The sequence below is a fragment of the Mastacembelus armatus genome, chromosome 24 (assembly GCF_900324485.2).
Source record: "Mastacembelus armatus chromosome 24, fMasArm1.2, whole genome shotgun sequence".
In the NCBI taxonomy this organism is placed as follows: Eukaryota; Metazoa; Chordata; class Actinopteri; order Synbranchiformes; family Mastacembelidae; genus Mastacembelus; species Mastacembelus armatus.
Genome location: NC_046656.1, coordinates 17,451,717 through 17,472,593, shown reverse-complemented (window position 1 = coordinate 17,472,593; position 20,877 = coordinate 17,451,717). Strand labels below are relative to the sequence as shown.

The 20,877-nt window shown below is 42.6% G+C and overlaps 1 protein-coding gene across 1 annotated transcript in view; it reads right to left on the bottom strand.

The window, feature by feature from the left end:
• Positions 1 to 20,877, bottom strand: part of fut8b (fucosyltransferase 8b (alpha (1,6) fucosyltransferase)) — a 70,482-nt gene that overhangs the window by 27,172 nt on the left and 22,433 nt on the right. Inside the window, exon 2 of the mRNA XM_026318870.2 lies at positions 5,731 to 6,321. Within this exon, the coding sequence (XP_026174655.1) occupies positions 5,731 to 5,933 (203 nt within the window). The 5' untranslated portion in view covers positions 5,934 to 6,321. The remainder of the gene's footprint in view (positions 1 to 5,730; positions 6,322 to 20,877) is intronic.

Genomic DNA, 20,877 nt, shown 5'->3' with positions numbered 1-20,877 from the left:
AATGATCTATTTTCAAGTGTATATAAGATAACCTTTTAAACTCTCTGTTTTCAGTGTTTTGTCAATTATGGCTACCCAATAAAGAGATTTTAAAAAAACACGAATAACCATTTTCTCAGCACCACATCGATGAACTATGATTAACTACGATATGCATGTAGTGAAATCCCAATGAGCACAGTGACATGCTCAGAACACAGAGTTCAAATCAGCCAAGGAGAAAATAACTGCCACTGACATTATACCAAATCAATTCCTCTACATAAAACTAATAAAAATGAAATATGTTTGAATGCACAGGGGCAATGGTGAAGTACTGCAAAGGCCATGTTAATGAGTCATCAAGGCATGCAAACTCAATTTGCTCCCTGAGTGAGGAACATCAGTCGCTAGCAGGCATAAAGATGAGACTTATAAAGCTGAAAACAGCCCTTTCTGCTGCACAGCTCCCTTGTCTCTGTTCAAGCCCAGTCCCTTGGAAGCCCTGGCCTCCCACTTCACTGAGCACTAACTGAGCTTTGTGTTTCAAAGCCATGGAAATATTGAGGAGAAAAGGGAGGATATTTTAACTGCTACATTATGTAATCTCATGACGGGACAAGTACCTTCCATAAATTCACATTTCTTTTCTCTAAAATCCATGGCGTGTCCATTTAGCTACAAAGGATACAAAGCTTTTGAAACAAGATCCAGGTGTATTTCCTTTCATGGCACCAACTCCAGGATCTATTCTGATATCCAGGTCTGGTTAAACAATATTCAAAAAAAGTCTCCCATGTCCTAAGTTGCTAGTAACACCATATTATAGGCAGCAGGATCGTTTCCTAGGGGTTTTAAGCATAGAGCCAAAATCTCTTTCAACCTGGAGAAGAAATAGGTCAGAAGAGCACAGGCTAATGAGGAGACGTGGTACAGAGGTCAGCTAACCTGTTCCAAAGAGACAGAAACCGCTAAGATACAGTGCCATTGCAGAGAAAACATCCAAACAAGCATCCAAAACCAAGACAGGTAGATGTAAAATATACCCAAACACTCAGCAGCATCAAAACCCACAGACACACAAACAAGAAGCAGGCAAACACTGTACACAAATACACAAACGATCCCTGATGGTATCTCTAGAGGACCTGAAGCGGAAACAAGACAAGGCAGCTGGATTCCACAGCGTCTTAATCAAACGATACAGGAGAGCTAACAGATGAGAAAAACACTGACTCGGGGGAGGGGGAGAGAAATGGTGGGGGAAGATACAGTGGAGAGAAAGACAAGCTGTGAAAGAAGAGGGTGATGGGCTCCATTGACACTAAGCAGTGAGCTGGAAAGCAGGTGTTTCCTGTGAAATGCTGTCACAGTTGTTGCTTCATTGGCTTCCTCCCCTGCAGCCAATAACCACACAGTCACAGGGTGATCAGGGCTGGGCAGGGAAATCTGAAAGGTGGCAGCCTGGGTGACACTGCAGTGCATAAATATTTCTGTGGTAATATTTACTCTGGGTGAAAACCTATGATCTGCAAAGTGACACATATAGATGGGGAGGTGTATGGTACTGGGAGGTGTAGGTGAAGGGCAGCGACATGAACTCTATTTGGTGCTCTAATTTACTGTTCTTATAATTTGTATGCTCCTATGCATGCGCATGTGTTTACAGCACTACACTGTGTGTCAAAGACATGAATGACATGTTCCAGCCTCTCTGGAGGACTCTCTGGGAATTCACTGTATGATACAAACCACTTGACTCCAATAAGCCAACCTAATAAACCACAGGAATTTAGCAGTGGAAAAAGGCAAGCAAACACTAAATATAGCCCGATATATTCAGTTTCTACAGACAATAAGAACAATGCAGTCCCTGTATATTGTGTTATACCGCGTGTGCGTGTGTGTGTGATATACACACACTTTCCTGTGTTTGTGCAAAGACTTCTGGATTGTGTAAAATCGGCTAATCTTTTCTCTGTCACCTTCCTTTGCTGTGTCTCTGTTATGTCCACTGACTCCAATGGTAATTCCAGGTAAACTGATTTGGAATGGTGCATTCTTGCCTTAATTGCTTTAACGCCTCAGTAGATCTAGAGCGAGCCAAATCTGCTCTGTGCTCTACTGGACAGAGACGTCCTGACCACAGACAGCTCCCACAATAGGGTCAGCATCTGTGTTAGTAAACCAGGGCTGAAAGACGGCCAGATTGATGGGAGTTCAGGTCTGGAAGTGGCAGCATTGTTTGGTGGGGCCATGCTGGGTTAAAACCATGACATGATAAATGCATCCTTTAACAGTCTCCATGAGAAACAATGGCGTCATCACATCAAACTGTATGTCTGTTTTTACACTTTGCATATACATGCAGTGACCCAAACAAATCAGCAATACCATGTACAGACAAGAGTTTACCAACATAGCTGAAAAGAAAAGGGAAAACACAAAAAGGGCACATATGAGGGAGGAGGAGAGTAAATGAGGTCCAATGGTCAATGGCCTGTGCCATTAAAAGACAATTCCACTGAAGCATAGAAGAACAATTTGTTTCTGGGGTGTACAGTACATCTATGTGCAAATAATTGTTTGCATCTGCTTTACCTTGCAGATGTATTTGATGGTTGAGACTTAGAGCACTGACTCTAAACCGAAACTGAGGTAAGCAATTTATTGGTCAAAGAAAAGTGTGCTACAGGGCTATTTATCCTTTTGGAAAGTTTTGGACTGGTGACCTGTCCAGGGTGTACCCCTGCCTTCCACCCGAAAGAGAGCTGGGATAGACTCCAGCAGATCCCCGTGACCCTGGTTAAGGAGTAAGTGGGTATAGATAATGGATGGATGGATGGATAGTTTTGGAAGGTAGCATGCAGTCCCAAACATCTGAGATAACCTGAAAAAACATAAAGTAAATTAGTGCAATAACTATGGTTTTCCTATTTCCTCAGCCCTCAATTCCCATTTCCTCCGTGCTGCTCTTTACTTAGTACAGTCCTCACGTCATCCATCACACCCCCGTGCCCCACCTCACCTCCTCTGCATCGTCCCCTCCCACCCTCCATCCCTCCATTGGCACGCCTGTGGGATCGATCAGGTCCTCATCGCTCAGCCCAGCTGTCACTCTCACCCCTTGCTCCCTGCGATGTCACACCATCAGGCTGAAGCATGTCATTGTCTCTGCAGGACTTGCGGCTTCGTACCTGAGGTGACTGACAGCTGCGTGGAGGGCGGAGCCAGACACACTGAGCAACTCGACCTCGTGCTCACCTCTCATTAATGCTGCTGGGTGATTGGTAGGTTGGCATGTTGCCTGTCACTCAAATCACTCAGGAATGGCCTGAATAACTGGAGCACTGGACTGAATCTGCTGCCCAGCCAGATGATACTAATTTAAATCTTAGCACTGAGTGAAAGCTTGATTCATTTCACATGACAACTTCATTCTAAAAATTATGGCGAGTTCAGCAAAATAAGTAAAATATGATCAGTAGAAGAATCCACTGAGCGGACAAAATAATTGAGCATCGACACAGTGATGCTACACAGAAACTGCTTCAGCATGACAGCATCATTCTCTATTGTAAAGCAGACAAGGTAAATAAGATTCCTTCAGATATATAATAAATCTGTAACACTGCACAATAATGCATTACACATCCATCTAGTCCTGCAGTGGTGCAATGATGCTAACCAAGTTAAATCCCAGTCTGAACTATAAATCAATTTCAATGCAGTGGGTTTCTATTGTTTAATAACTCAGCACAAAGGTGTAATAATGTTGCTTTTATGGATTTAAATATCTCTGAGGCCACTCATAAAAAAATGAATGCACTAATGTGAAGGTTAGGCCCCCTGGATGAATCCTTCTTTATTATCTGTTGTCAGTGGGGTGCTGGCAAAGAATTGGTTCTGCTTCTTGTACAACATTCATTTGTGTTCTCAATCTAAATCTGCACAACATGTACAACAGTGAATTGGGTTAGGCATGTGTCGAGCTAGTCAATCTGTGAGCTAGCGAGTTGTTACATAGTCAGTCAGTCTGTGTCAACCTGCTGGCTGGAGTTTGGCTTGCCGCCATGCCTTTGTCAGCAATTTGGTAGTGAGGCAGAGGAGGGAGGGAAGTAAAGAAGGAGTGAAATGAGGAACAGGAGAAGGTGATAACAGAAGGGAGGGCTGTGGCAGGAATGATGGGCAGCTCACTAAAAACCTCTCTGCCTCTATTAGGACTAATATAAGGATAAGAGACACTACAGGATGAGGCAGCGTTGGAGCTCTCTCCTGGGCCTGTATCTGACTACACATGCACACAGAGGTATGAAACTGAACAGAGGACAAACCAACCCCTGTCTCTGTCGATAGCTCATAAAGCTTAACCTCAGCGAGCCAGTTGCCTGCTTTTGGCTTGCTGTGCCGGATACTTAGCTGAAGCTTAAAGGGACTTGTAGCACTGCCCCAGTAAACAACTGTGGAGGCTTCGGTCCCAGATCAACAACCGAACTCAATAACAAGCAACAAGCATGCAGTGTGTCAGGGACCCATCTGGACACTGATCGACTGAAAGCTGTGTTTGTTTTCTATGCCATGAATTCCACCTTTGTTTTTGAGCCAATTTTGAATAATTACAAAAGCAAGGGATTTAATCAGGGACCAGCTGTCTGAAGCGACGTGTGCATGTGTTTTTTTAAGTTTGTGTACGCCGATGAGGGCTGTGCATCAAAGTGAATCCGAAAATCATAGAGGTGCAGCAATGGCAGCGCTGAGTTCTCGGTTAATATGGTGCACACAAGGACATGGTACTGCAGTACTGCACATGCATGCACGCTCACAGCCACACACATCCATGGACAGACCTAGTGTTTATGTGTATAGAAAAACACTGTCAGTGTGTAGAGATAAGAGCAGAACCATCTGTCTTTCTATTACACATAGCTTGAATGTGTGAAACACGCTGAGTGGTTACTGGGCTCGTACAATATCCTATTTGTTGCCAGAATAACACAATAAAATCTGGTGAAGTGTGTGACAGTCCATTAATCTGTCTGTCACACACAGCATCTCCAACACCACTGATCAGCTTCTGATGAAACATCACAGCAACATTTATTTAACTGTATGTCACAGGCAAGATGCCGATTTAATCAGATGCTGATTAAATTTTCATAAAAACAAAACTAAAAAAAGCAATCATCTCATAGCTGCATCGACTTTTCTGAAATTACTGTGATTGGACCACCAGCGAGCTACAGCCTGTAGTTTACCGTTGGACTTTTCAAAAACACAAGTACTCTGAATGGAAAAGGAGACATTTACATTTGTTTCTTCAATTTGCAACTATGTTTTGTAAAACTCTGATGGGAACTGATGCATTTTCCCAAAGCATTCAAAAATTCATTGTAAGTGACTGACCCACTCTGCTGGATTTGACAAAACTATCTAAGCACCATCTGTGTAAAAAGGTAAACAACAATGCAGTTTTGCAGCTGTATTATCAGTCTCAGACAGTGTAGATCATCAATATATTCATGGTAAATCATTATGTGCTTTACTGACTTGCTACAGTGTAAATCAAGTTGGTTGTACTCACAGTGTTCCAAGTAGAATATGTTAATCAGGTTTCACAAAGCCAGGTAAGGGCTTGTCCACACAGAGATGCTTCACATGTGCACACACAAACAGAAACCAGAGTGCATGACACATGCACGACACCTGTTATACCCAAGCAACACATTTTAAAAACACTGAGCTTGGTGTTACCTTAGCGATTCGGCCATTCGCCGCAGGTCTTCATTCTGCTGCTTGAGCCGCTCAAGTTTGGCCAGGATCTTTGACAGCTCCCGGCTGGACCGCTCCGGGTGCTCACTGTCCCTCACTAAGTGACCACCGATGTAGAAGAGAAGCGTGCCCCAGGCCAACAGGACCAGGGTAATCCAACGCCATGAACCTGCCCAGGGCCGCATGGTTAACCCACGCCAACCCAAAAATGCTTCTTGGTGTGCCTGTACAGCCACCGACCCACCGGCCTGCTTGCCGGATGTGTGCACACACTCTGTGCTCTGTCACCACAAGTGCCACAGTGCCAACCTTGGCATCGCCATCTTTGCAGGGATGGACAGTAAATGACAGATGAAAGGGAGATTTCTTGGTTTGTGGCTCAGGGATGTTTAAGAGAAGACAGCAGGTTTTTCCAGAGATCAGGCAGACTTTCCTGTGTGTGCTAAAGCATGGCTAGCATGCTTGGAAATCTGTGTTTTGATGGCCCGATTGGCGTCTTCTCTCCTTGAGCCAGCTCCAGTTTGTCCAACAGCCTCTTGCTGTTCCAGTCCAACGGGACACTAGTGATGCATCCTGAAGAAGCAAAGAAAGAGGAAGGAGTCAGTGACACAAATTTTTGTCTTGCAAATACTGTCTTGGTGGTTAATCCAAGAGAATCAAATTAAAACCATTAAAATGATAGGCTAGCAACCCATCTGGACATGCAGAAACAGAGTACACAACAGGGCGGAGAGATCGACAGACACTGCTGACTGGTCCCAACATAACTCTGTCTCAGCAGCCTACAGGATTGATCAGCATGACACTGCAATTTGCATTTACATTGTGATGTGGAGTCCCTGAGCTATGCTGCATTGCTGTTGAGGCTGCCAGAGATGTTCCACTTTCTATGTCCTGCCTGCTTGCACATTACATACAAACTCTAGTACTCACGTACTCCAGTCTCTGAACAGCTCGCACTCACACACTGGAGCCACTATATAAACAAGAATACATCACATTTGCATTTACAGCCTCCCACAACCCACTTACCAACTGTCTCCCTCACTCTTAGTTAAAGCACAACCAAGCCCAAAATTTAATGGATTTGTCTGGAGACGACTCAATCCCACAAAATTCTCCCTGTGCATTTTCCTCCTTCCCAAGTGCCCACTACAGTCCCTAAAGCCTCCATGACGGTGTAATACAGGGACTGTGATGTGATGAGTTCAATGGAACAGTGAACAAAATATCTTTCATCACTTTCCTTCGTCCCAAACCAGCGGGAGAGACGGAGATGGACACGTGCTGGGTTTATGAAGCAACCTTCACTGTCAGCTCCACAACAAAGCTCTGCCATGCAACTGAGACTCATCATGTGATGGAGTAAAGACTGGCAGGTGTGCATGAGCACAACAACCAATTGTGTGTGTGTGTGTTTGAGTGTGCAATAATCTCTGAGTGTGTACCAAATATCTTAGACTTCTTGTGTGTGATGGTGGAGGGGTGGGGTTGATTGACACATTGCAGTGTTTCTGTCTGTGAGTGTTCAAGACAGGAAAGAGCTCCTACTGGCAGTACATAAGTAGGTTACCAGTTGCTGCTCATGTTTACCATGAGAGGACAGTTGATATGTAAGATATAAATGGTGCCATGACGTAACACTATAGAGACTGTTCATGCTTCACTGGTGCAAACTACCCAGAATGCAGCAGCTGAGATCACTGAAACAACAAGGTGCAAACTATTCTCCTTCATTTTCTAATGGATGATATGGGATTATTGGAATCTGAGAAGACATTCCTTCCTTTCTGGTGCTCCTGTTATGACTAACCTGGGCTGACACAAGGCTGGCTCCTCTTTATGCATGCAGCACAAGGATGTGCTGAGCTGTGTTTTATTATGGAAAATAAGAGCTGTGAGAGGGTGGCACTCCACCAGCTAATGCAGGACTGGGACTTTACTAAAAGGCAGACTGCGAAATTCCCTTGTCACTGTGTTTGAGAAGCCATAATGAGGTTTGTGTTCAGTAGGCTAAAACTGATAAATATAAAACTGCTGGATGAGGCAAGCAACTGCTGCTGGAAAAGATGTGAAAGTTTTAAGATAGCACTTCTGACTACTTGTTTTGCTCATAACTAAAAGTCAAATAAGCTAGGAATATATATAATATATATAATAATATAAAAACAATGGAAATTACTATGGAGTCCTTGCAATTAATGTCTTACCTGGGTCAATAGCTTCTCATAGGGTCACAATAGCAGAAGTAAAAGCTAAAAATGCTGATATGCACCAAACTACAACAAATGCAGTAAATGCATTTGCAAACGCATTAGTAGTAACAGCACACCACCAATTTCACATAAAGGTTTGTTTACTCCTCATGAAGATAATTACTTAGCCCATGAATGCATTTCCATAGCGTCCTCTAGTTCTGAAGGATTATTTCTGATGATGTTGTCAGAGCCATTTTGAGTTTGGCAAGACATCTGACAGAAAAGCTGCTATAAACTAGAAACATGAAATTTAAAAGACGAGGGCTTTTAAAAAGACAAGTTCTAAAACAAAAAAATATATATGTTGAGTTGAATTATGGGAATTGTAGTAGCTAGCAAGTTTTACTCATACAAAGGAACTTAAAGGCAGGATATCTCAACATCTACCTTGATTTTGACTGTTCTTTTTTTAATGTCTTTTAAAGTCCCTCAATTTTATAGAAGCACAATACAAAAATAATAGAGTGCCCCTTTAAAAATGTAGAATACAAATATAACATCATATTACAAAGACAAAAGAAAAAGGAAAATCTGATATCAAAGACCAAGCACATTGACAAACATCTGAATGTCTTCACTATGAGCTTTGATTGTTGGAAATGGCAGTGGAGTCTAGCTCCAACAACAGCAAATGCAAATTCACCCTAGCATGTGAGTCTATGTTGTAGAACAATGTGAACTAATCTGGTCACTTTACTTTATTTAGATAACTGAGCAAGGGGTCAACTGCTTGCAATTGAACCGCTATTAATAAAGAACAATACTCTACTTCAAAAGGCACAAAACCTGAAGTACCTGAGTACTTGATCATTTCCATTTCTAATTAAAATCATCTTTATTAACTGCTCATCATGAAAATCATCAAACCAGACAACGTCTTCAGGAAATGAGTGAAGGTTTTATGATTCCCTTCCAAGATGCCTTTCAGCTGAGCCTAGACTGAAAGGAAGAGGCAAAGGAGAGGAGAAACACACTCGCGGTCCCGTGTTTGACAGTTTCAGATCACTGTTTTATAACTAATAGAACTAAGAGTCCTTTCTCAGCAAAATGGGGCCTGATTAAAAGGCAATGATACAATTTATTCTACTGATGAAGTTCTTGAAGTGTAACAATCTAGAGATATGGTCAAATGTGAAAATGTTTGTAGTTTCTCAAGGCTCTCATATCTACCCTCAACTTGCCTCAAAGAGGAGGCTACATAAATAATGAAAATGATGATAGTGTCAATTAAATAAATAAATAAAGCTGGACTGTATGACAGATATGCTGACAGTGGGATTTCAGAGGTTGCCCATGCAGTGCCTATTTTTTCCTCACTTTATTCCACCAATCCCCTTCCTCCTTCATCCTCAAAGGGGAAACATGATTGCAAGGTCTCAGTTACTAAAGGCAAAATGAATATGTCAGTGCTTCCTTTTGAATGTGCAGTCCTATTTGATAAGTAAAAAGAATAAGTGGATCTGTGCTGTTCATAAATGGAACCTATTCTCTGCACCACACAGACACTCGCTCTCAAAATATTCCTCTCAACCTTCTGTTTTAAACCATCATCACTCTCCCACAATGCCCTTCACCTTGCTGTCACAGCAACCAAGGGGGCTGTTTGGACGGTAAGAGCTGGCCTGGTACATGTGGCACTGCAGGGAGAGCTGTCACCACTGTCACAAAATGCCCCTGTATTGCAGCAGCATGCAGGAGCCCAAGGGGTCAGCCGAGATGACCTGCTTTCAGTCCTGCTGCTGCATCTTCAACGTGACTAAGGCCAGCAGAGGTCCTTTATCAGTGGGCATATCGCTACAGTATTTAAAGCTTTAGGAGCACAATGCAGGGGGAAGCTTGCAGGTGTCTTTACTCTTTGCTATGGAAAAATGCAGCAAGAGAAACATCAACTCCCAACTCTGCAGGCAATTTTTAACCATTATATATCTAGGCATGTTTTGCTGAGCAAGCTGTTCTTGTGAAACCTCTGTCATCTTTATAGCCATAAAGCTACACTCATTTCCACCTGAGAGCTGCCTGGTGCAGCCACAGTCCCCAACAAATGGGCACTGAGCAGCTTTTCTGGTTATTATCTCAGCTGGTCTGGACGTTCAATCCAGCAACCTTCCAGTCACTAATGTAGTTCACATGGGAAAGATCACACTGGCGTTGGGAACACAAGGTTGACACATTTAAAATAAAAGTAGCAAAACTGAAAACATTTGGAAGATCCAGCAAATGACAAAAAAAAGAAAGAAAGAATCAGGGGATGGCACATAAAAACTAACTGTAGTGTATTTTTTCCAAAAAGGGACAGGAAGAGAGGAAAACAGTACCAGCAGCTGGAATGTGTACTCCTCTATTTCTTGCTATTTACAACAAAAACATTATGATTAAAATTTGAGTATGAGTCCATGATTTTTTTTTCCATCAATGTGAATATCAGCAAACATCTGACTCACTCAGCAGCAGAGTGCTCTCACTCTCAGTGCTCCCTTTCTCTTCTTGGCTCTGAGCCGAGATGCAGAGACACGCTTTTTGGGGCGCCCCAGTGTTTTATATGCATGTGTGTGTCTGTGAGTGGGTGTGTCACCAGCCTTGATAGTGCATGGCTGACAGCACAGACATACACACTCACATACATACATACAGGAGAGATGAATATTTCATGAGCTGCTGTTTACTTCACAACATTTCTAAGCTGAATGTGCAGGAGTCCATTAACTTAGGCTAAATGGCAGAGAGAAAGCCTGGAGCAGGGACAGGCGTTGGGAAAAAGAAGATAACAGATAGATGGCGAACTGGGGGAGTAAAGGCCATGAAGCCCAAAGTAACTGCACTGACTTTTAATACAGACATAGAAAAGCCTGTAGCTAACACAGAGTATACAGAGGTCGTGTCCTCAGATTTTGGGGTGTTTCACAGCCTCAGGAAAAGCTCAGCATCTACAACAACATATTCGACATAGCAGCCTGATTCTGATATTCTTCGGTGTTAATGTTTTTAGGAAAAACAACAGAAATTGAAACAAAATGAAGTGAATTATAGAATTACATGTCTGGCACAATGAATATATAGATAGTATATAAAGTGGAAAGAAAGGAATATATCTTATTCAGTCTACTGCAGAACTTGGTGGTGTGGGTTACAGCTTTGATTTCAGGGAAATCTGTATGGCCCATGTCCATCTTTAACCGGTATGTTTGACATACGGAAATAAGAGCCAAGCTGATACAGGAATTCCAAATTAGGTTTTGTTAAATGATTTCTAGAAGACCCAGCTTTGAAATCTAGTTTTAGGAGCATTATTATTTCACTTCATATATTTTTCACACGATGCATATTCCTAAATTGTGTTTAATCAAATGATCACAATTGATACAAATTAAATGTTATCCCAGTAAAGGTGTACCAGTTAACTTAATGGGTCCTTAGAAACAACAGGCAACACACACGGCATAAAAAACTGTCAATTGGGGCTCAGTAGGAGCACAACAATTTTTTGCCCTGGAGCCACTTAACATGTTAATTTGTCACGCAGATAAGAAATCAAAATCAGCCTGCCAGTGTAATTCTAGTGGAGACATGATGTCATTTGAAGAGGATTACCACAGAGTAGAAAAAAATCAAATATTTGTCAGCACTTTTCAAAAAGGTTGTGTATTCACTGAGCAGCACACTTTCATCAGAGCACCAACTCTGAGGTGCTTCCACTTGAGCACTGAAGGCAGCCCACCTCATCGCAACTTTGGGATTAAGTCTTGCAGAAATGGCTAAAGGTCTCACAGAAGTTGTAGCCACACAGCTGCTGAGCCCACTGCAGCTTGGCATTCAGTATCAGAGCTAAGCACACAGCTTCTCCTTCAAGGTTATCTCTGTGGTGAATTCGCTGACAGCAGGATACGCATGCACACGCATTCACACTCCTACAGTGACACAGACACACAACGGCAAATTTACACCTCACTGGCCCGGTGATGTGGGGGTGCTTGCTTGTGCTGGTGGTTTATGGAAACAAGCTTAATTTGGATGAATGGGCATGTGATTAGCAGTAAAAACACACCAATCATTCCTTTTTTCTAACTTTTTATGTCCAAATAAAAATGTGGGCCTGGGTGGGAGCCCCTCCCCCCCTCTGCCAAACCAATCTGTCTCCTGACTAGTGAAGGTGGATCTCAGGGCTCAGAAGTGGTCAAGGACAGCATTGTAAATTCATGTGTCAGTGAGGGTGATGAACTGGCTCTGCAACAGTATGACTGTGTGTGTGTTTCAGATAGAAGGGAAAAGCGCAAGAGTCAATGCAACTCAAGCAGCTGGATGCATCATGCCTCAAGCAATGTGTGAACATTTAGTTTGGGATGAGAGGGTTGTAGAAAAATAGTGCAGCTAACCATCATTACAAATTGATCATATACTTTATGCACATCAGTGTCGAGAAGTACAATCCTTTGCAAAAGGCCGTGACTGTCATTATTTGTGAGAAACTGAAAAGGGGAAGCTCAAGGACTGTATTATCCATCAGCCTTGAATTATATTGCTGCATGGACCCACACACACACAAACACACACTGCCTGTCTGTTCCACTTTCTGATCCTCATAATGAGTCCCAATGATGGCCGACCTTTCACGACATGAGGTGCCAGGGACAAGCTAGAGAGGAGGTGGGGATGAGGGAGGGTGGAGGGGCCTGCAGTGACCCCATACAGAGAGTGCCAACCTTCATTCAGTCACTAAAGTGGCCTAATGAGTGACTGAACGCACAAGAGAAAAAAGAGGAGCAAAAGTGGGGGATTATAGAGGAAAATCATTGGCCAGAGAGGGAGAGAGAGGAGGGGGAATAAAGGGGACATGAAGAGAGCAGCTACTGTTACTTTATGCCAAACTGTTTGATTTTTATCATCTCAATATGCGATGACACATAACTTGGTACGCCAGAATCCACTGAATATGGATTTAGCACAGATTACAATCAGACCTTTGAAACAAGACTTGGAAGTGGTCAGACTCACACTGTGATTACAATTCTATGTAATTTGGCTGCAGTCCACAACGACAGCGACATAAAAAAGGAAAAAAGATCTTCTAAACATTCCATTTAATACACCCATAGACAATTCAAGGGTAAATGTGGATGCATAGCTGTGTGAACCACAGAAACAAAATCACACTAAAATAGCTCAAAGTATGAACACAGGTGACAGGTCTGTCGGGAAAATAAATGGGGGGGAAAAAAAAAAAAAAAAAAAAAAATCAGGAGTGACGCCACAGTGAGTGCAGACTAAAATGAAATGTGTCTGAGGTAGAAGCCAGTTGTTAGGGGACACCAGCCATAGAGGAAAGAAGAGAAAAACTGTCCTGATCTCCTACAGCAATCTCCCAGTAAAAGTCAAGATTGATGAGAACAGGGGCATCAGAGGCCTCTTGTGCAATAAGTTATGTTTCCAATACAATATGCAGTGCACCCCTCCCCTGAACACTCCCTACCTCACTCTTCTTCTGTGGCAGAATTTACGGTCAGCAGTTAACTCCCATTATACCCTGGCTCAGGGCATACATAGCCTCATCCCTGCATGACAAGTCAAAGTGCCCTCTCTGAGGCCAAGGCTTGTATGATAAAGCAATGATCGGGGAGGAGAAAATATGGCGCGGAGAGCAGTGGCAGAAGAGATCTAGGCAGCAGAGAGGAAGAGGAAGAGGGAAGAGTAAACAGTAGCGCCCAGACAGAAAGAACAGCATAAAAATCATAAAGAAAGATGGAGGAAAAATAAAAAAGCAGTGTGGTAGGAAAAGTGGAAACCAGGGAGGTGGTAATCGGAAGAAAAATGGCAGCTGCAGACACAAAGACAAAGGGGGAGATGAAGAGTGTTCCCCGAGGGGCTCGAGTCCTGACTAATACAGAGAAGGAGTTCTATAAACAGCAGTAACACACAGCTCCCACCGATTCATTGCTCTCTGCTACATTACCTCTTTTCTCTTGTCTTCAACCCTTAGCTCCTTTGCTCTGTGACCTTAAATCTCCACACTGAGAACACGTCAGCAGTAACAAGTGATATATTTATTTATCCTCTGCTCAGCCTTAAAATTACATTTTTTCCAAGTTGAGAGAAAAAAAATGTCTGGCAACTGCAAGCGACAGTTGATTGTGAGATAATTTCCAAGACATTTGTTCCAGAAAAAGTCTTCCTTTTGAAATAAAGCACCATCCCATAGATTTTTAAATGTCACTTATTTTAAAGAAAATCTCACATAAAGCATACCAAAGATGTCTGAAACAACCATGTCCTTTCATTAATGCATTTTAAGACAATGTTGCAGATGCAGACTCCTTTCTGCAGCTACTTCACCCTCTTCCATTTGCAACACCCCTCAACACCCCAAAAGATGTGCATGTGAGATGAAATGAAAACTCAGAATTGCCCACAGCCGTGTGCTTCGGTCTGTGTGTATTGGCCCTGTGACGGACCAACGACTGGCATGAATAAATGTTAAAGCAGACTATGAAATTAATAATTGACAAGTTGAGATGGGTGTTTTTGTGCAGTGCTCCTGCTTGAGTGCATCTTTGTGGGTGTGCTGCTATCCTGGTCTCAGCTCCCTGCTCCACTACGTATTGCTTTATTCTGTTCACTGGCTTCCTCTTAACTCCATTTCCTCTTCTTCATCTTTACAGATTTTTGTTAGAGCTTGACATTTAAACCCAAAACCCACTGGGACCTGCCTAAAACATAGTTAGGTACGCATGCACTGAATTTTCCATTTAATTGCACTGCTTTAGGTCAGGATTGTTTGAAAATGTTAAAATACTCTTACCCTCACTTAATGGTGAAAAATTACTTTGCAATGTTGGGCTTAGATTTAACCAAGTTTGGCTGCAGATGAGAGAAATGAATGGAGTTTGGGAGCACTTGAGCACAATTTCAAAGGTCAGACTCAATTTTTACACCTTTCCTCACCATCCCATACTTTAAAGATTCCTGCCTTTTTCCTGTCCCTCCACAACAGCCTGCATGTCACAACACATATTGACAGAGCATCTTGTGCCCGTCAGGTTGTGTTTTCTGCTTCAGGTCCATGCATGTTTGTTCGCCTGACTTCTCCATCTCCTCCACTCCAGCTCTACATCTAGCACTGTGTGTCTGCTCAGCCCATAAGCTTCCAGATGGATGCTAATTCCATTCAATGTGACCTATTTGTAAGTCAAATGTAAGTAGTTATTGTATAGGTCGTATAGCTGTTCCTTGTGTAGACCTGAAAGGGTTTTTATTTTGTTTGAGATTTGGCATTTCAACAATGGTTGGTCTTATTTTGTTTAACCAGTTGAACATTTATTTTGGTGTTTAGACTATCATTAGACTAAAGGGTTTGTCCACATTCTCTTCATTTCGTCTTGTCATGACCGACTTGGATATACCATTGGTTGTTAGTGTAATGAAACTGACAATTACAGACTATGGTGCAAACATTCCCTTTGTGGTTTTTCATAACCAGAAGCTTTTTTAGTACAGGCACTCGGGTTTGGCCCTAAGTGCTTCAACTCTGCATTCTTCTGGAGGACAGTAAAAAAGACAAGAGTCATTGGGAAAACAAAACCTGCCTTACCTCTAGGGGATGGACTTTTCAAACACGATTAAAAAGAAATACTGACACACTGTCTTCCCCAACCCTTATTAACGGAGCCAGCAAAAACAGCCACCACATCTCTCCTCTCCACACACCCTGCCACTAAGCAGGACCTGTTGGTCAAATCACATTAACGAACAGCAAATGAAAAAACTCAATACAGAGCAATCCAGGCAGTGCTAACACTGAGCTGATACAATCACACCTATAAACACAATCCCACCTTTTACTGCTCCATATCTTACAGAAGAAAATCCAGAAATAAAAATCTTGTGTTGCCACTAGCGGGAGTATTTTTTTCTAGTCCTTCCTTTCATTCAGTGCAGGCGTCACTGAGTCCTTATTAGTACTTAGTAAAGTCAGAGCAGGTGTTTATACAACATGACTTTGTAAAGGCTTAAAGTGAAGGAGGAGACTAAACACTTCACTGTTCACTGGTGGAACATTGTGATCCAAATGGGAGCAGCTGCATCAGTGACACACCAACAACACTCTGGCCCTTCCAGTTGTGGGAATCAGGAGAGAGAGAGCCTATGGGCAAAGAGACTGACGCCCTCCTTCGGTGTGCTGTAGGATGGTATGCGTCAGCCATGTTGCACGTGGTAGCAATGATATATATACACACATACACACAGATGCGTCTTTACTGTTGTCTTAAACAGCAGTGCTGATGCTAGTCTAGACAGCACAGGGAAGTCCATCAATATTCCTCTGGGGAGGACACCAGCTTGCTGCTTATTCAGTTCCCTTGTACCATGATTGGGCTTTCACCCACTTGCATGCAGCTCCTATTCTCCGAATGTGTAACCAGCCACTGTGCACAGCTGTCATGTGTCTGGTGAAAGCAGTGTGACTGACACTCATTGTTCAAGACTGAATATGCATTTCTCCCTCCAGGACAGAGGCATGCCAAATGAAGGACATTCCCCTGATTGATGACATCTATTTATAATAGAGCTCTCTTTTTTCACTCTTCTACAGACTTTCTTTCAGTCTGCTATGTTGACCTTTGACAGACTCACAACTAGAATCCACCACTGGGTAAACAGAGGGAGTTGAAATTGAATGCTGAATCCGGAGTTACTGCAAATCTCTTAGACTTCACCCAACTTTCCATTAAGGGGTGAAAAAATTCACTTTTTCATTGCAAGAAATGGGTACAGGAACGAGTGGAGGAAGAGGGAGTGTACGCCTCAGCACCAAGGTGAGATCACAAACAATTCATAATGCAAAGCCTATTGTGTTTTGCACTGCACTAAGCTCAGCTCAGTTCCTTTTAAGTGAATCCACAGTGCCAGGCAGGCAGACCTGCGCTAAGTCAACAGGCCAGATAAAAGATGGGCCTTTTTGAAGGCAACGACAGAAGAAACACTTAGGAAGGGGAAGAAGGAATGATGGTCTGAGCAGATGAGAGGGAACACAGGCGGACTTGGCAGGAGAACGAGGCACAGAGGGAGTGCCTGGTTGCCACTACTGCAGATGTTGTTTATGAGTCTTCACACAACACTGCGCTCAATCTACAATCCACCAAAAGGGATGGAGACTATGGCCGTGAGCTGCCATGGATGGTAAAATAATAATGATAATAGTACGGATAAAAACATCAGCTCTAGTACATTTAGTCTGCCATAAATAGCTCATTCTATGCATTTAATTTGATGTAAAGGAGGAAAATAATCTTTGCCTGTGCCCATCCTTGCAGTTTTTTCTTAGTTCTCTTGCTCTGGCTCTCTTGGCTCTTCACCACTGCAACATATCGATATTAGCCAACCTGAGCAACAAAATGTTTCCTCGATGGCTGGAGCAGCCCTCAGGCAGCATGGACAGTTTCATCTTCAACTCTGCAAACCAAAGCACCAGCTGGTAAAAATGCAGTGAACTGCACATTATGTCCTACAGATTCAGTCACTCATACTAATAATTGTTTATGGAGCCATGGAGTACATTCAAATGTATATTGCTATCCATACAACATCTGCATCCACATATGTATTACCACATGACACACACAAGAGTTGTTCCCATTGCTATTCCTAGTGACCATGCAATGGGGCTGATGACAAACAGACAATTCCATGTTATTGGTGCTATATTGACTTGTAATCCAGATGGCTCATGTGTCTGTCTCTGAATTATTGATCTGCTCATGTGTAACGTTAACACAGGGTATGAGTGTATAGATCATTTATGATAGATAAACACAGACCATCTGGAAGCTGCAACATGTGACGCTAGAAACAACTCTAGTGTAAAATGCATTCGCACATTTCTTTCATGTACTAAAACACTAAAGGCAGGGCTTGTTTTTTTTATTTTGTATCTTGAGATAAAAGTGAGTCTTACTGGATTGTGTTCAAAGATCTTCAGCTAACATATTGCCTATTACAAATTTGAGAAATTCAAACAGCTGTATGGCTTAGAAATTCTAATCACATTCCTGGGAATACATGATCCCGGAGAACCACATAAACCTTTGAGGTACGTTTTGTGCAAAGTACACATTGATCTTAGTGTTGCTCAGCTAGCATTGATCTAATGCCAGCTCGGTGAACAGGCTGAGTGCTAGCTTGATCCCATGCGCTTATATGCGTGTGTCTGTAATGATCTAGTTTGGTCTTGGTCTGTCCGAAGGTAGGAACCTCCTCCCCTCTTCGCTCCCTTCTTGCCTCGTCAGTCTGTCGGATCTGATCCTCCCAGTGTGTCCACTGTGTTGTCTGCTTCTGTTCCCCCTCCTGTCGGTGAGCTGAGGGCCAGCAGAGGGGAACAGGCTGCCAGCGCCTTGGCCTGGTTGCCTGGCTCCCCACAGCCTAGTCATTACTGCTGGCTAACAAGCACAGAGCTAGGGACGTCTGTGGCTGCTCTTCCCCTTAACTAACAAAGAGAAAAACCTCACGGGTAACTGTGGTAACAGCAGCTGCAAAGAGGCTCGAGCTCCTGCTGGACCCATAATGGTGCTTTCTCATTATATGCTGTCTCCTGGGGGGAAAAAAGATGTACACGATGGGCTACAGGTGCTTTCAACTAGGCATTGTGAGACTACAGGGATAAAAATGAAGGAGCATTATGTACACAACTTGTCACATGCCTCTGCTTTCAGTTATCATCACATATTGATGCTTGTGTATGTGTGTATAGTCTATGTGTGCAGTGTTGTCCTCACATGTGCTCAGCAAGATGTTTACACATTTCCGTCATGTCATCTTATATTTTAGTAGGTGCCAGAGAACGTCCTAGGAGTGGGCTGGGGGTTTGACTTAAAATGAGTTTGACTTGATTTGATTTGATTCCAGACGCTCCATCAGACCCGGGGCGACACATGGAGGAAGGCAGGACTCACGGTGCCCATGTATTCAAGCGTACATGGCTCACATGCTCACAAATAAATATATTGCACAAGATTTTGGTACATGCAGTGAATCCCAATATTTGGCAGTCTATTTCAGTAATGGGGGATGGAGGTGTGGGAAATTATTATTAATGATTTGCAAAGCACTTGAACCCCCCCCCCCCACCTGCTTGACAATTGTTTTTGTCAGTTTTCAGTTGTGTGTCCATATTAAAGTGGGCTCTATTTTGGCAGCATTTTTGTTGACATTTCATTTAGTCAGCTCAATATCTCATCTTTTCTCAAGTACAAAAGCCTCTCACTCTATTATGAGCCAATGAGCTAGCATTACCTAACTGAGTCAGGCAAATTTACACACAACTGATCATGAAGAGCTTTGTCAAACAAACATTTGGTATAGTCAGTTAATCTACACACCATGTTGTAAATTCTACAGTTCCAAAATCATCACTGTATTAAATGGTCTAAGTGTCAGCCTTCTCCATAAAGGAGGTGGACAAAATACTATACAGTAAGAGACAAAATACTATACAGTAAGAGACAAAATACTATAAAGTAAGAGACAAAATACTACACAGTAAGAGACAAAATACTATACAGTTAGAGACAAAATACTACACAGTAAGAGACAAAATACTACACAGTAAGAGACAAAATACTACACAGTAAGAGACAAAATACTACACAGTAAGAGACAAAATACTACACAGTAAGAGACAAAATACTATACAGTAAGAGACAAAATACTATACAGTTAGAGACAAAATACTATGCATTAAGAGCTGCAACTTCTAATGTAAGCCAGAGCAAGAGCCCTGCAAACTTTACAAAAGTAGAGTTGTAGTTACTGCACTGCATAATATACTGCACTGAATGACATTATAATTTACAAGTGTTAATAGAAATGTGGATACCCCTGCATCTTGGATGATACAGCACTTACTGCCCAAAATCACAAAAACTACTGTTCATGAAAATCCAGATCCAGTGCTCTCTACTTGAGATGCATTAGGCTTTGTCTGTTGGAATTTGGATATTGGTGCTGAACAGGTGATTATGGCAAGCATACAAAACTCACTACCACAAAGTAGCAATTTACAAGTCTTTTAAGAAACAGTATGATTCACAAGTAATGACTGAACTGAGCTTTATCACCCTACAAAGTAAAGCTGGAGATATTTGTTTGCAAAATACCAGGCATCAACACCAGTTACCTGCACCAGTCTACCTAAATTTATGAAAAAACAAAATTTACTTGAGGGGCCATTCACTTACCCAGACCAGCTGTCCACTTGAAATCAGTATGTGTTCAGAATCCACAAACAGCTATTGTTACTCTCCTCTTTCCTTCAGTATCTCAGACAGAGATGATTCACCATAGACACCAGTTAGCTTCTCCTATTGACCCCCGTATGTATGCAAGACACACAGCTGATCTTTGACAGGTTACACACAGAGGCCTGTGCGGTGCATCTGCCCTGAGACCACAGCTCTGACCCCTGGTAATAGGTCTCTCAGGGGGTGTTGGGGTAGGAGGATATCTGCGTCCTCCTGGCTGAATCCTCCCCTCACCTTCCCATTACCCACTGGGCACCACAAAGAAGCAAATTGAACTGTTGCCAAGGTTACTTAGCAAAAATCTGCTCGACTATTATTTAGGTATAGAAGGAGATGGGGGTTGGGTATGTTGTATTATGTCTACATGGTTGAAGTGAGACTCCAGGTAGTGTCTGCCGAGCCTCCACCTTGTGTTCCAGGTGCAACAGTATTTTCAACATGTGCAGAGAAGTACAGCATAAGAAAAGCGTTCAGTAACTTGCATTATGCATTATCATTTCACCATTATTTGATATCTGTACTTCACACAGTTGCAGCCATCTCCCTACATGATTTCCCAAGGGAAAGTTCAATGCTTTAATCTAATC